General features: G+C 38.7%; 1 protein-coding gene across 1 annotated transcript; it reads left to right on the plus strand.

The window, feature by feature from the left end:
- Positions 1 to 1,283: 1,283 nt before the first annotated feature.
- On the plus strand, positions 1,284 to 12,698 carry LOC139718881 (3-oxo-5-alpha-steroid 4-dehydrogenase 1-like). The gene is made up of 5 exons (XM_071630322.1): positions 1,284 to 1,714; positions 7,341 to 7,507; positions 8,993 to 9,094; positions 10,233 to 10,383; positions 12,087 to 12,698. Exons 1-5 carry the CDS (start codon positions 1,371 to 1,373, stop codon positions 12,151 to 12,153), a joined length of 831 nt encoding a protein of 276 aa, XP_071486423.1. The 5' UTR covers positions 1,284 to 1,370; the 3' UTR covers positions 12,154 to 12,698.
- Positions 12,699 to 16,078: the final 3,380 nt, after the last annotated feature.

Genomic DNA, 16,078 nt, shown 5'->3' on the forward strand with positions numbered 1-16,078 from the left:
GTATACTGCTTGAAGTGTGTTCAAGGTTGCCAGCTAGAGGTTTTTAAAGACCGTTACGAAAATCCCGTCTTGATTAGTTAAGGATGAGGATGAAGCTTTTTGTCCTCGTAAGCAGACATCAATAGCTGCAATGCTATACGAAAGCTTGAAGTAAGCAGTCCGGCATACCTGAGAAACATACACTGAGAATCAAAATAGAAACCACAATAAACAAACAAACAAACAAACAAACAAACAAAAACAAAAACAGATCAATAAGTACAGATTTCTGAAATATTTCATCCTATATAGGCCTATAGATTCCAACAGGAAGTAAAATAAAATATTGCGTTGAGGAATAAACTATTTCATAAACTTAAGTTTGATTCGAACAAGTAACTTTAATTGCTTCTTAAATGTATTTTTAGTGACATACGACAATCGACACGGTGATGTGTGGCAGTGTGCCACACTCAGAAAAGTTCTTGTTCCAATAACTTTATATCCATCATACCTCTGGCACATCAATTTGATCCTGCATAGGACAGGATTATGTGCTGCTTTAAAGGGACGATATAGTATTGGTGCAGCCAGAGTATTAGGATTTTAACTTTGAGTGAGATACCAAGAAACCATGCATGTCGATATGGATACCCAGCATACCATTCTAAGAGGAATCTATTTCATGAAAATTGGTTTTGGAATGGCTGAGACATCCAAAAACAAACTAAACCAAGGCCATCGTAATAAAAGGTGGGTCCCACCTTTTATTAGGATCCCTCTATTTGGATATCTCAGCCATTCCAAAACCAATTTTCATCAAATGGTTTACATTCTATTCATATTTCCTAAGAGGTTTCTCAGGATCTCGCCAAAAATGTTAGAAAAGCCTAAAAGCCTGAAGTCATAGGTCTCAACCAAAATCATAAGAGTCGCGACATTTCTAATCGTATCTGTATTCTTTGGTATCTCTGTTTAGGCTTCATACTTTTGTTGTATAATGTGCAGTTACCTCACGAGTCACGATCAATCATTTATCATCGCGCACGAGTTTAACACAATGTGATATGAACCAAACTCCTTGATAGATTTGCTAGTGAAATTTTCTTCCGATATCAAAATGTATGAACTGAACTGAATTGAGCCAAAATGAATTGAGCTAAAAAGAAAAGAACAAAATAGAATGTGAAAGAATGATTAAATCACGACTACAAGTTATGTGGTCGTAGAGCGCCATTCGTGGTGTAAATCGAAAACTTGCCAAATGCGGCTGCTACGTACACAAGATTGAGATACGGGCAAACTGTGTTTCATCACGCGGCATCATCAAGCTCCTTAAAAGTCTATCATATTACATTCCCACCCGTGAGTAGCTGGTTGAGAGACGTAAAATGTCAGCTAGAGATTCAGGAGTGGTTCCTGTGCCATTTTTGGAGACAATCATTAGCGTCGTTGGTGGAGGTGAAAGACATTTCTTAGATATCATGGCGTATGTTATGATTGCATGCGGTGTCATGACACTGAAAAATCAAATGTCGGGCGGCCGCACCCCGTACGGTCGCTACGCGAACCCGAAGTTCGGCAGGGGTGTTGAGACCCGCACGGCCTGGTTTATTCAAGAGCTGCCGTCCTTCGCAGTTCCAGTCTTGCTTATACTTTTGAGCCAAGGCCAGTACCGAACTGCGATGCCGAATTTGCTGCTAATTGGCTTCTACACTCTTCATTATTTCCAGAGGTAACTCTTCATGCTCAGGTATTCATGCATTTCGGTAAAACAAAAGGACTTATTATAGACTAGACTAGAAAATAGTTGTTGGAGTTCTAAATGTGTATTCTTTCCTCGTCCACGCACGGACACAGTTGAGTAGAGATGTCTACTGTGAAGTGCAGTGCAGTAGTGTAGCATTAATACGCTACACAGTTCTTAAATTAAAATTGTATCATGCTCAAGTGAATGTATAAAACATAATTTTATGTATTGCCTTGTCTTTAATAGAATACCAACACTGCACTGTCTGTGTCTTATCTGCTGTTGAGTGTTAGTAACATTTTTAAACAGCCCCCCCCCCCCCTTTGCTTTGTGTTTTTGTGATCCAGGAGAGCCAGAGAGGGGTCTGTTTCATATAAGTCCTCACATAACGTTCGATAATCTGAATACATATATCTCAGAATTCGTGGCCAAAGTTGCTCTTATAGTCTTATGTATGTAGCTATGTCATGTGGATAAGTAGCGTCAATTACCGTATGGTCGCCACTTGTGTGTAGTTCTTGTGCACGTCCGGGCTGGCGAACTAATATCGGCACTGAATTAGTTCGCCGCCCATAGCCTGCCACATATTATTAGCGTGTGTGCTATACATACGCTTCAATGAAGGAGGCATTGTCGGTCACCGCGTTTGAAAATCTCCCTTAATCTGCCACCTGAAATCCATTCTAAATCAAAAAAATCCTCGCATTAAAAATGGTTTTATCACCTGTTACATATGGTAAAATATATTTTGATTAAAATTATTTGTGTTTTTACGGAGGAAAAAGGTGAATTACGAATGTATTTTAAGAGTGATGAAAATGCGTCGCCCAAACTGATCTCCGATCGCGGCGTGCGTTACATGCGATGTGAATGTCTGGCGACCTTACCGCAGTGGCGACCATACCGTAATTGACGTTAAAATCCATTTAATCGTCTGTCCCCTGTGTCATTCTCAACCTTTTCTGCAAGTTTCATTCAAATCTGTTCACAAGTTTTTGAATTATTTTGCACATGGACAAACCAACCAACCAACAAACAGTAATGACCAGTGGCAGATCGGGGGGGGGGGGGGGGGGGGGGGGTTAGGGTTAGCCCTTGGGCTGCCAAGTAACAATTTAATGTGCATAGGAAAACACTGTCATATTCATAATATGTCCAGACTCACTAGTTAATAACCAAAGACCGAACACATGATAACTCTGGACAAAAGTGGGTATTAAAATGTTACTTGATCTAAAAAGACATTATCAGAGACTCCAACCTCAAGCACCTTCTGATCTGGAGATTCTCCCGCCTGAAACCCCTAGCAAACGGGAGACTCCGTCTTGCGCACTTCACGAGCGCAAAGTCCCTTGCGGTCTAGGGTTCTAGATGCTCTCTCACGCTATTTAAGGCTTATTTTTCAACATACAATGAAATTAAGTAAGAAATCATTTCAAACGGGAGAAATTAAATCTCAAGCGGGAGAACGGGAGATTCTGCAAAAAAAGTGCTTTCGGCGGGAGATCTCCCGTCGAAAGCGGGAGAGTTGGAGTCTCTGCGTTATCATGGACTTCTTTGTATGGTCTCCATTGCATTAGTAGATGCCTGGAAAACATCACTTACGGGGGTTCAAATAGCAAAAAAAAAAAAATTGGCACACCGCTACGCGGCTCACAGACATCGCCGCTTTGCGCCTTGTGGACAGTGCTCTGCATCGTTGTTGCGTCAAACCCAGGGACTGCAGGGCTTTTGTCAGGCATAAACAGTATGGAGGGATGGCAACCTTAAAACAGAAATTGCAGTATTTGGAGGGCTGAAAAGGAATATATTTTGGGGAAAAACAGTATTTTACCTTTTCCTGTGATATGTGTAGTAGGCTATATGTAATGTAATATGGGAAAAATAGAAAAAATAGAGCATGTAAGTATGCTTAAAATCGCAAGCTGGCGGACCCTAAAAATGAAAAATCTCCCTACTGTGGGAAGGGGAATACTCCCCTTCCACACCCTCCCCCCCCCCCCTCGCTCGCTTCGCTTGCTTGGGCTCGGTCGCTATGCTCCTCCGCAATACCCAGCTCAGCCCCTGAACTCCCCTTGGGAAAAAGCTAGATCCGCCCGTGATGACAACATAACCTCCTCGACGGAGGTAATTATGAATTCAAAATTACCTTTACCGGTACTCATGGTTATGTATTGTCACAAAATGGTATGTGTCACTGTTGCCTTCTCCACTGAATTTATGTCTCTGACTGTGGTTTGCGGTTTGAAATTACATACATAAATGCTCATGAACATTGCTGAAGCATAGGGAAATCATATAATGCTCTTTATCGCTACTCACCTGAAAGTACCAGGTAGCAAAAAAATTTAGTCAGGTTATGGTGCCAGCCGTTAATGGGGCATTCCAGATGATTTTCATAATTTCACATCATGTAGTACATAAATCAAGAGCTCCATGTATATATTTTTATACCCCCGCCAAACGAAGTTTGAAGGGGGTATATAGGAATCAGCGGACGGTCGGTCGGGCGGTCGGTCGGGCGGTCGGGCGGTCGGGCGGTCGGGCGGTCGGGCGGTCGGTCCGTTGCAAATCTTGCGTCGCGAACTACTTCCTCAGTTTTCAACCGATTCCCATAAAACTTGGCACAGATGTGTGCCTTGAGTTGTAGATGTGCAAGACGTATTTTTTGACAGTACCCAAAAGTACGTTGCCATGGTAACGGCATATTATGGGCAAAAATGGGTACAAATCTTGCGTCGCGAACTCCTCCCACAGTTTTTGATCAATTTTTTATGAAATTAGGTACAGATGTTCATCTGAATATGTTAATGTGCAAGACACATATTTCCGCAGTGGCAAAAAGTGCGTTGCCATGGTAACGGTATGTTATTGGTAAAATATAGGGCAAAATGCTTCATGGCAAAACTGCTTCATCAGTGTTCTTCCAATTCTCATGGAATTCATATTGAATGTTTGTCTTGGGATATAGGTCAGCATGACACATTTCTTGACAGTGACAAAAAGTATGTTGCCATGGTAACAGCTCATATATTATGAGCCAAAATGATGGAAAATTTTGTGTTGCAAACTACTTCCTCAGTTTTTGCCCAATTTCCATGAAATTTGGTACAGATGTGTGCCTTTGGTTGTAGATGTGCAAGACGCATTTTTCGACAGTACCCGAAAGTACGTTGCCATGGTAACGGCATATTAATGGCAGAAGATCAAGGAAAGATCTTGCGGATTTAACTACTTCCTCAGTTTTTTGACCAAAGCTTATGAAATGTTGTTTGGCGGGGGTATAACCAGTCGCTGTAGCGACATTTCTAGTTAGAATTTATTGTGGTTCTTGAGCAGAGAAACAATACTTTAGAGAAAAAAAAACCCTAAAAACAAATTACACTGAACAAGGATGATGACATAGGAGTTATAGCATTTTCATACTTATGTGGTGAAGTTTGTTGTGTTTTATTCTAATTTATATATTTTCATGTGCTATGATTCACGGAATAGAAGAGACAAGCCTCTGTATACAACACAGGGGCTTGTAGGGAAAATAGATGATTCTTTACAAAAACACTATAAAATGAAAATCAGGGAGACAATGCCACAAAAATATGAGAACCCCTGCATCACCCAACATCAGACATCCTCAAATGTTAGAGCCGAGTTTTGACTGCCTGCCCGTCTATTGCCACACAGAGTTCAGTATTCAGATTGCAGACCTTGATCCCAATAATAAATTACTACAGGTACACCCAAGGATGGGGATTAGAGATTTGGGTTTGGAGTAAAATAAGTAATACCTCTGTATCCATCAGGTAAAACTGGAGTGATCGTGTAACTGCAAAATGCCAAACTTAATTGTAGTGGTAGTGGTAGGACTCCATGTAAGGTGGAGGTATCATTGAAGTAAGTACAGAAATCAGGGGTCTCATAATATGGAGCCCTCTATCTATAATGTTAATGATTAACCAGAAAGTAAACAAATTTGATGTCAGTGACAAGAATAAAGCTTGGAATATTTAGTCTCTCTGAAGCGGGACTTGGTATATTGTGATAGAAAAGGTTCTCACGTAAAGTTGAGTATAAACTTCAGAAGAAAGGGCCACCTGTAGTGATTTTCCTTTTTTTAGATTTTTCTCACCACTTACATACCGGTAGTGGATTTGTAAAATGTGTACATTGTAGTGATCATTGTCAACAGAGCACTGCAATCATTCTAGAATAGTATGTAGCATGTACACACCTCGGCTACACACTGGAGTTCAGATCGTTCTCTCACTGCAATATTTGTCTTGCACTACTGTAACAACAGTACTCACCATGTCCCTCATACCCAGGTGTATAGATGGGTACCTGGCAATGCTAGGGTAAATATAATGGTACAGGGCCCTCTAGTAGAGCAGTGGCAACACTGAATAGGCTACCCTGAATAAATGAGACCTCATCGTTTTACCAATGACAAGTGATTTTCATCAGAATATAAGATACAAGGTCTTGTCACCGCAGCGACTTCTAGTAATACTACATATATGCCATATATATAGTGATTCACGAATTAGGACGTGCTGACGATTTCGCAAACTGTGGTTAAATTTGCGATTGTGAAGTACAGCACTGAACCAAGAAATGTGCACGTCACATTCATATCAGGAGTATTATCAATATTTTGTGTGTCTTTAAATTCACAAATAGCACCTGACTCACGAAATTTGCGAAATTAGAAATCTCGCGAAATATTTGATGTGTACAGTGTAGTTTAACACTGGCACTGGTCCGATGTTCCCAGACCAGTGGAAATCACTGTTGGACCAGTAACTTTTCAGGAATTACCAATTACACTTGTCTACGAATGTCTGACATGACCAGTAAAAAAAACAACAAAAACAACAAAACATTGCTGGGGCTAGTCAAAAAAAAAAAAAAGGAACATGACCAGTAATATGTTAATACCGGTATGAAATTGAAAACTTGATATCTCCACAGGTCCAACAGGGACAGGTTGGATCAGTGAAATAAATGGGTTAGTGTGTAGCCCTGTAACATATGTTACAGGGCTACACACTAACCTGTTTATTCTACTGACCAGTATATATCAAGACTGTTGTAGCTTAACACAGAATAATGTGGAATGATGTTTATCAATTACTGAATGCAGCACTGGTGCACGCATTTTATATGATTTGCATGGTCAACAGATTACTTCCTCTTCCTTTCCCACCATATCTGTCCATGTGATAATTTGGGCGTGTGACCAGGTTGTTTCCTGTACTTACTTCACAGACCTTCCTGACCTTATTTCACAGAAGTCATGAAACATACTATTATCGTACCTTATTTGTCGCTCTAGATTTTACATTCAAAGAGTCTTGGACTGTAGTATCAACTGCAGTCCAATTAATGAGTGAAGTTGATTTACTCACAGTAATGAGTAAAGTTGATCATCAGAATAATTGTTAAACTTGTGGAAATGCATGTGGAATAAAGATACCGGGGTACAACATGTTTTAGTATTCAGTTGATTATAGGCCATAGCGTGTTACTTCTAAAAACTTTTGTCTGAGGGATACTGACATACGGATGAGTTCTTGATACCGATATCCAGCTGAATTGTGTCTTCTCATAGGACCTTCATCTTTTCACTGCTGATTCGTGGAGGCAAGGAAACCCCTCTCCTTCCCTTCATCCTGGCCTGCATTTTCTGCTCCTACAATGGCTACATGCAAGGGAGGTACCTCACACAGTATGCAGTGTATGACAAGGATTGGATTAGGGATCCTAGATTTATCACAGGTAAGGTACTGTGGTTGGGAAGTAATTACAGTGATGTTGTGTATAACTACTATTGCAGTGCTTGAAGTTATTTGTACATTCATATTTGTCAGTCTCTTCTTTTGTCTTGAGTGTGTGTCATTCCATACAAATGACACACACACCTACTTCAACGTGAGTTAGAAAATTAAGTGCCTTAGTTTCATCTACTGTGCATACATTGGATGAGTTCTATCTTGTAGAATTGACTTCAATGTTTTATCCTGACTTTGTGAGTCTCAAATTATATGACTTCAATGGATGATATATAGTATATTATTTGTGTGTCACTGCATAAAGAGATAGATGTAAAATTGCCCTTTGTGGTTGATTCTTGAAATTATCAGACTTCATTTGTGACCCTGCACCACAAAGCCACCAAAGAGCTTTCCATCTTTATCTACTGAGTACTGTGTTTGATAGCATTATTGCATTTAACACCGCATTTAACTGTACACAGCCCTGTCCCTGTAGGTGAGGGCATATTCTGAAAAAGCTCGACTCTAAGCTTTAATAGGGATATATATTAAACTCTGTACCAATGGACATTCCTAACCTACCTTAACAATGGAATGAGAGCACTTACTGTGGAAAAGTATTTGCTGTGAAAAGAGGTTTTGAGGGTAAGGGATAATTAAAGTGCCTGTGTAAATCTCACAAAGCTGTGCTCTGTGTGCACAGTGAATGGGACAAAAGTAGGAAGAGAAACTCCACAGCAACCACAATGAAAAGGATTACAAATTAAGCTGAAATTTTGTGAACTCTATAAAAACATTTTATTTATAACTTATACTAACTATCCGAACAGTAGCACCATCCTATCAAGAGGTATTGCAGTTGAAAGGGAAGATTATTTGTGGGATTTGTACAGAATGTAAAGGGGCTTGTACGTCACACCTAATCACGATGTTCTAGAAAAATGTATTGTAGAATACTGCAAAAAATAATTTTCTGTTCTTTTTTTCTTAACCCTATATTTTAGAAATTGGTAGAAGAAGAATTGCTCGTTCAAAAGTATAAACAAGTAAAGATTGACTTGACTGGCCCATTTCACCTATTTTGTCCTCAGTTATAATCAGGGTGTGCACATTTTTGCAGGTTTTGTGATGCATGGCCAAATTTAGAGTAGAGTCCATGATGAAATGTATAGTACTTCACAACTTCAGTTTTGATTACAAATAGATGAGGTAATGTCCAATGTCTCATGAATAGTTGCATGGATAGAGATAATCTGGATATATACATGAAAGCATGACATTTTGATAGACAATGGGTCTTTACTGAATACCCCCACCCCAATCGTAAATGAAGATTTGCACTTTCATATTTCACTCTTGGACTAAGATTTGACCTGCTGCTTTCTGCAGAAAAAATCTACTGGATCATTTATGTTGTTGTTTGATGCACTACTATAACTCTATGACTTCATTTGTTTTGTTTCATTGCCATTTTTTATTTTCTCTACAGGGGCAGTCCTATTCTTTACAGGCATGGCAATTAATATCCATTCAGACACCATCTTGAGGAATCTACGTAAGCCTGGAGAAACTGGTTACAAGATACCATGTGGTAATAATCTGTTCTTTTTATATCAACGTATTCTTTTCCAAGTTGACTGAAAACAATTGCAGTAAAGTGTGGTTACAAATAAGTGGATACATTAGAATACAGATTCTGAAATGTGTAATGTACAGAAGGAGCACGTGAAGGAAAAGATACAAGGACAACTTTTTTTTTTTTTTTTTTTTTTTTTACAAAACACCTGAAAAAAGCTCATGACATGTCTTTCACCAAAGTGCACCAATTAGCAATTGCTGGCATTTGTTGTGGAGCATACAAATACTGTCTCTTGTTTGTCAATACTGCGTGATGACCTCACTAACCACATATGTGACCGTCCAGCTAAAAACCCACAAAAAGTTGCCATTGAGGACTCCCTGTCATGGACCAAAATATGTTGTTTGGGTTTAGTGACTTTTCGCTACCTACTGTCAAAATATGATGGCTTAAACCAATACCAAAATTGAGGTATTAGCAGTTTTTCTTGACCATAATTTTTTTGAGAGAGAGAAAGAGAGAGAGAAAGAGGAGCTGTGTTCAGTGTGCAATAGAACATGTCCTCATTGATACTTTCTGCACAGTACGCCTGAGTGACTGTAAGCTTTATCAAAGTCCTCTGTACTCCCTTTTCAATGAAACAGCAACTCTTAACTCTCTCTTATTTCAATCAATTTTTGAATGGGTTAGGATGGTCCAATTTTAATAAGTTATCAGGCTTAAATCCAACTCTTTAAAACTATTTAGAAGAGTCACAATTCTTTTTGGCCTGCTTTTTGTGGGTTTTGAGCTGGGTGGTCACATTTGTGCATTGTTGCAATAGGCTCTACTTCTCACTGGTGTGCAATTCCCATGCCTTGAGAAATATTTTTCATCACATTTAGATGCTGTGGACCATGATCAATACATACAAGATGTTGAAAAAAAAAATAACAATTCAATGGTCTGCAGTTGTCTTCTGGAACAAAATTACGCATTTTGTGAAAGGTGAAGCATTGTTCTATTCAGCACGACTTCTCTTCATTTTAATAGTCCATGGAGCACATTATTTTTCACCTGCGAAATCTTGTGCTGTTGCAACTGCTGTCGCTCTTATTATCTTTTTGTATACTAATGAGTCAACTGCTGTATTGTTATGCATGGGCTCCAGGTGGATTGTTTGACTACGTCTCGGGAGCCAACTTTTTGGGCGAGATCCTCGAGTGGTCAGGGTATGCTGTCGCCTGCTGGTCACTACAAGGCTTTGCGTTTGCCGCCTTCACCTCATGTGTGATTGGTCCCAGGGCCATTGCACATCACAAGTAAGTGATTTGGAGTTGGTGTACTTACTGCAGTTGTGCAAAAGTCTTGGCCATAAAAGTTACAATTTCATAAACAGTCAGTCTTTTGTAGACACATTGCATAAACTGCAAAGTAAAGTCACTGAGAAAAATCCTTTTTTTTTTCATTCCTTTTTCTTTTATTATTTTGTTGACTTCTGCATAAAGTTGACTCTCATGTATGTCAACAGATTATCTCAGGTTCTGTGTACATTGATTTTTGCAAGGTTTACTGTATATATCACCAAGATTTTCTCAGTAAAATCTGTCTATATTTGGTTGTGAGTGCCTGTTGAGAACTGTGAGGTATGTCAGGTTTTAATCCTACCTTTCTAACCAATATCGCGATAGATATGTGTCTCTTTAATTAAAAGACAAAATTAAACAAGACAAAGTAAAACCCTTTCACAAATGCGTACTAGAGAATGGGCTAGTACCACAGTTGTCATGAAATTTGAATAAGATTAAAAGTGTCATTAATGACATCTTTTTCATTCATCTGCAGTCATTGGATAACTCCTCTAATAGTGTATTGTGGATCCTTTCAATATTCCTACATTACGTTTGCACAACAAAGTGTGATTGCAAAGTCTGTGATACTGAGCAGTTTGTGAGATGTATAGTGTCTGGAATTTTTTGCAAAGTTGAAACAGTCCACTCAGTTTATCATACAGAGAATCAGATCTCAAGAGATCCACTTTGAATGTCCCATGAACAAAGTGTTACAATTCCCTTATCTGTCTCTTGTTTTGTTTGTTGAGCAGAATAGTCCACAGAATCTGTAGAAATATGAAATTTTAGATTTTCTGTGCAACTCTGTACCATATTTGAGAACTGTAAGCATATTGAGTTTAAATGATAATGAATATTCATGTTTTTATGCCTCCGCCATGAAGTGTCACTGGAGGCATTATGTTTTGGGGTTGTCCGTACCTTGGAAATTATTCAATGCATAAACTTATAAAAGGGTCAAAAGTCAAGTAAAGATCCTCAAATCCCCAAATATCTGCACTCATAGACAATATAGCCATTCATCCAGGTAAATCTAGTGTAAGGAAAGTGAACATTCAACACATTTGTGACAAACCTGTCATTTTGATATTTTACCAATTATGTTAAACTGTTATCACACATTGTCAAGATGTGCTATAGACCTGTTGGGAGAACCATGCATTATGGCAGAGGCATACCAGGTGTCATAGCGACATTTCTAGTTATTATCATCATTCTTTGAAAATCATATTTTACAAAATGAGAAATACTGAAGTGACCGATACCTTGTGATGTGCCTCATAGTGAGATTTTGGGAAACTGGTGACAGTGTTTGTATAGAGTACAACAGCCCTTGTGATATAACAGAAACTGAATTTTTTACTTTCCTAGATACACAATGTTCTTTTAACCCTAGAAGCATAAAACTCTCCGTCAGAGAGAGTATTATAAAGTCCAGAAATAGCATTTCAATCTTTTAGAATGGAACATTTTGTATTCTGCCCACCATATTATAAAGTCTAGGCATAGTATTTCAATACTTTTAAATGGAATACATATTCTGTGTGTTCAGCTCCCGCATAGGTACCCTTGCACATTCTGTATCAACAATGAATTTTTGAAATCCGTAATTATTCACATGACTTTTTAATTGTTGTTGTTGTTGTTTTTTAAATCATATCATTTCTGCCCAGGTACTATTTGGAGAAATTTGAAGACTACCCCAAGTCCAGGAAGGCCCTCATCCCATTTGTTCTCTGAATTTTGAAATGTAACATCATTATAGTGATCTTATCATTGGCAAGAGGGGCATTGTCAATTTGGTGGAGGTTAGATGGTTGATAGCTCTTGTTGAGCAGTGTTCATCATTGTAGTACTTATGGAAAGAATGATAAAATGGAGAATGCAATGCTTCTTGCAATAACTTTTCGTCTTCTATTGGGGAAAAAAGGGCAGTTATTGATGGACAAAGATGATGTAATATGGATGAGACAGAAAATGTGCTGGTAAAAGCACTCATTAATGCACTTGAATTCAAAGCCAGTATGGCTTACACTGGCAAACTTTCAAAGTAGTTTTTTAGTGGGAAGAGTTTGTTTCTCGAGGGAACTGCATGCTGAGGAGGTCAGGAATTGTGGAGCAACATATGAGTGGAAATTTGAGCAGAATGAGAGGAATGATTAAAAGGAAACATTTGTGACCTTGTTAATGTCAGGAAACAACTAGCAATATGTCACATCATGAAAACTGCCATATAGTCCTGCTCATAATGTCAGTTGAGAATGAGAAGGGCATTAAGTTGTCTTGAACACTATGGGCCCAAATTCATGAAGGTGGTACAAATGAAACCGTTGTTTAAACCATGGACAAAAACCATGGAGCACCAAGTGTCGCTCAGAATAATTTGTTACGAAATTGGTCATTTCGTTGACCAAATGACCATTTTGTTAATGAAATTTTCATTTCATGGACGAAATGTTCACTTAGTTACAAAATGTCATTCTGTTACAAAATAATCACTTCATCAACAAAATGACTGATTTTGTAACACAATATTCCATGCAACACTTGGCGCTCCATGGTTTTTGTCCATGTTTTAAGCCATGGTTTCATTTGTACCACCTTCGTGAATTCGGGCCTATGGGTTTAGTGGCAACTTAACGCCCTTCTCATTCTCACCCGACAAAAGTCACATGATTGCGACAGTAAAGCATAGAACTTTGAAGAAAAAAAAAGCTATCAGTAGAGACCACTGTAAGAATAGAAATAGTTGGGAGTATTGGCTATGCTTCAGTGTTTTAGAGAGGACAATGCATCTGCAGCATACCATGTGATTCATGAAAAGAAACATTTCTGGGAGTCAAAGGGGCATTTATGTTGTTACATCACTTGATAGCAAGCAAGCAAAGGAGCAAGTGGCACCATATTCCTTTGGCTGTAGCTTACACTAGTAGGTCTTTTTGACTGACCTTTAAATGGAATTCCATCATTCAGAGGGTGGTGTATTTTTTTTTTCTTTTTGTCTGTGTTTGTGCTCAGGCAAAAACCCACAAGAAAATAAGATTTTCCTACAACTGTGAAGGAGATGAGAGGGCAAATTGAGTGGACAACATGTGAAAGCAAGAGCTCTATAATATAATATCAAACACATCATGATTGCTAATATTAAAACTTATTGTATGGTAGTAGAAGTTCATACAACAGCAACTAAAAATGAAGACAAGAAGGAGAGCGCCAGCTATTGGCCAGTTTGCTAAAATGACAACTTGTGGTTTGACAGCGTTGTGATGAGTGTGGGAAGTAGGAACCCTTTTCATGTACCTTCAATTTCTTTGGAATTGTCGAGCCAGGCCAATGACTGACATCACAGTCGCCTATCTGACAAAGGAGAGAGAGAGCCCGCCAAACTTGTGTCAGCGTTGTTTCTTGACAGCCCTCACCCGCCATGTGCTGTCATGTACTGTACAAGACATCACCTGTCATGTCCCTGACATGTAAACTAATTGTCAGTCCATAGGGATTATCTAGTCCTAATCCTAATCCTTATTGTGTCACCATGACCTTGCCCCTTGGTCCAAGGCACATTGTGCTTATACCAGGCTTCCCTATTGAACTTCACAATAAGGTCAATTTGGGTGCATTGGAGAATGCTGCTGAAAGAGCTTGGCAAGTTCAGCTGAGTGCTTGGGGCACTAAATGGGTTACAAAGCTAAGTGAGAGCTATTGTCCACACTGTGCTAATAATAGACCATTCTTCAAGCCAAACCCTCCCTCCCTCACCAGCCTGTACAAGTTTTCTGAAAATTGGAGAAGAATTAGAAGACCAAGTGTTTGTTTTCTTCTTTTTTTTTAGAATGTCAATTTGCACTGTTTGAGTAAGGGACAGATATGGTGTGGTTAGGTTTTCAAATCACAAAAGCACATGTTTTAAAACTGCAAAGATGTGAAATTGTGAAAGACAAATATCATAGTTCATACTCACATATTATGCTAATATCTTAACCCGTTGTAGACGAGTCCCGAGTATACTTGGACAGGTGTCTATGGAAAATGCATGTTATGGCAAAATCAGCGTGTCCTTAATGGGTTAACCTGATGATAGACACCTTGAAAATCCTTCCTTTGTATCCACTGGGATATTATGAAGTAGTTTGATGTTGAATTTCGTTTTGATTTTTCTTGGATCTTGGATTAGTAGCCTCCGGAACATTCCACCAGGGAATTTTTAACTGGAGGTGTGGCTTTGAGTGGTCATTACTTTCGGTTAACTTAGTTTGTGGTTAGTTGGTTGGATAGTTTGCGCTTAAAAGCATCAATTGTTTTTGCACAGACTACAGTAGAAGGGAGGTCGTTCCATTCCCTTACAGTTCTTGGGAAAAATGAATTTGCGTAGACATCAGTTCTTGTATGATTCAACTGGAATTGCCTGTCGTGTCCTCTTGTTATTGTGTGGGTCTTTGGGTTTATGTATTTACGATGGTCAATATCCAGGATCCCATTCCCATTCAACATTTTGTAGAAGCAGGTTAGTCTATTTGCCCGTCGTCTCTCTTGAAGTGGCGACCAACCAAGGGACTCCTTAAGTGATGAGACACTTGTATCCTTGCCATAAGTTGATGTGGTGAACCTGGCTGCAGCATGTTGGACTCGTTCAAGCTCTTTGATGTTTTTGGAGGTGAAAGGGTCCCAGGCTGCATGCAGGTGAAAAATTTGATGTGGACATGAAAGGTATTCACTGCTATCAAGGCAGTTATGTTTCATCTATCATTTGCTGGTTGGATCACTTGCATGTTCATGAGCAGTTGCATACAGAGAAGGAGAAAAAGATAGAATTAAAAATTGAATGACATTTTTTTGAAAGGTCAGAAATGGTCCAAGGAACAAAATCACACTGTATTGAATATTTGTAATGGTGATCTTTATCTAAGTCTAATTTTCTTTTTCTTTCTTATTTTAAAGGACAGCATTCATGTAACTCCTCAACAAACAAAAAAAGCATGATAAGAAGGAAAAAATGGTGTAACATGGGTTCTATAACATCACAAATTTTAATCTGGATACGTACACTATTCTGGTGAGCCACAATTGTTATATCTACAGGGTTTGTGGAAAACTGCTATGATATTGACCAGTGCTTTGGAAGAAATTGACTTCCTTAAGAGATCTGTGCTGTCTGAGCACATTCTAAGTGAGCGTGTATCGACAACCACCTACATTGTATTCTTGTAATCAGTACCTTGCTGTCCTTGCTCTGTGTTAGAAGAATTCAAGTTCTTCAGGAATGTGGAAAAATCTCAGGCAAAGTGAATTTTGCTCCAGGACTTGGAAGTCAGACAAAGAGAATGAAAAAAGCAGATTGTCTCACTTACCAGTACTCATCATTTCCTGTTATGCTATGGTTTTGTTTTTGCTTTTTTGTGAATAATTCATTGACTATTGTGATGATCAAATCATGTTTTATCGGCAGATGGTGGTACAAATTCCTGTAGAAAAGAAGATTGTCTTTAATGTTTGCACACACAGACATATGATGCAATATTTGGTACCCTGGGGTACCAAATGAAAATTCGCCATTTTGTTGAATTATTTTTTTTTTTTTCAGCGCTGTACCCTGGCTTACCAAAAAATGTGTCAAAATATTTTTTAGTATTATTATGCACAAAAATGTTTTCTTATTTGTGATTAT

This window comes from Diadema antillarum, unplaced genomic scaffold, assembly GCF_040938485.1.
Source record: "Diadema antillarum isolate AM-2024a unplaced genomic scaffold, OU_Dant_1.0 scf00000101, whole genome shotgun sequence".
Classification (NCBI taxonomy): Eukaryota; Metazoa; Echinodermata; class Echinoidea; order Diadematoida; family Diadematidae; genus Diadema; species Diadema antillarum.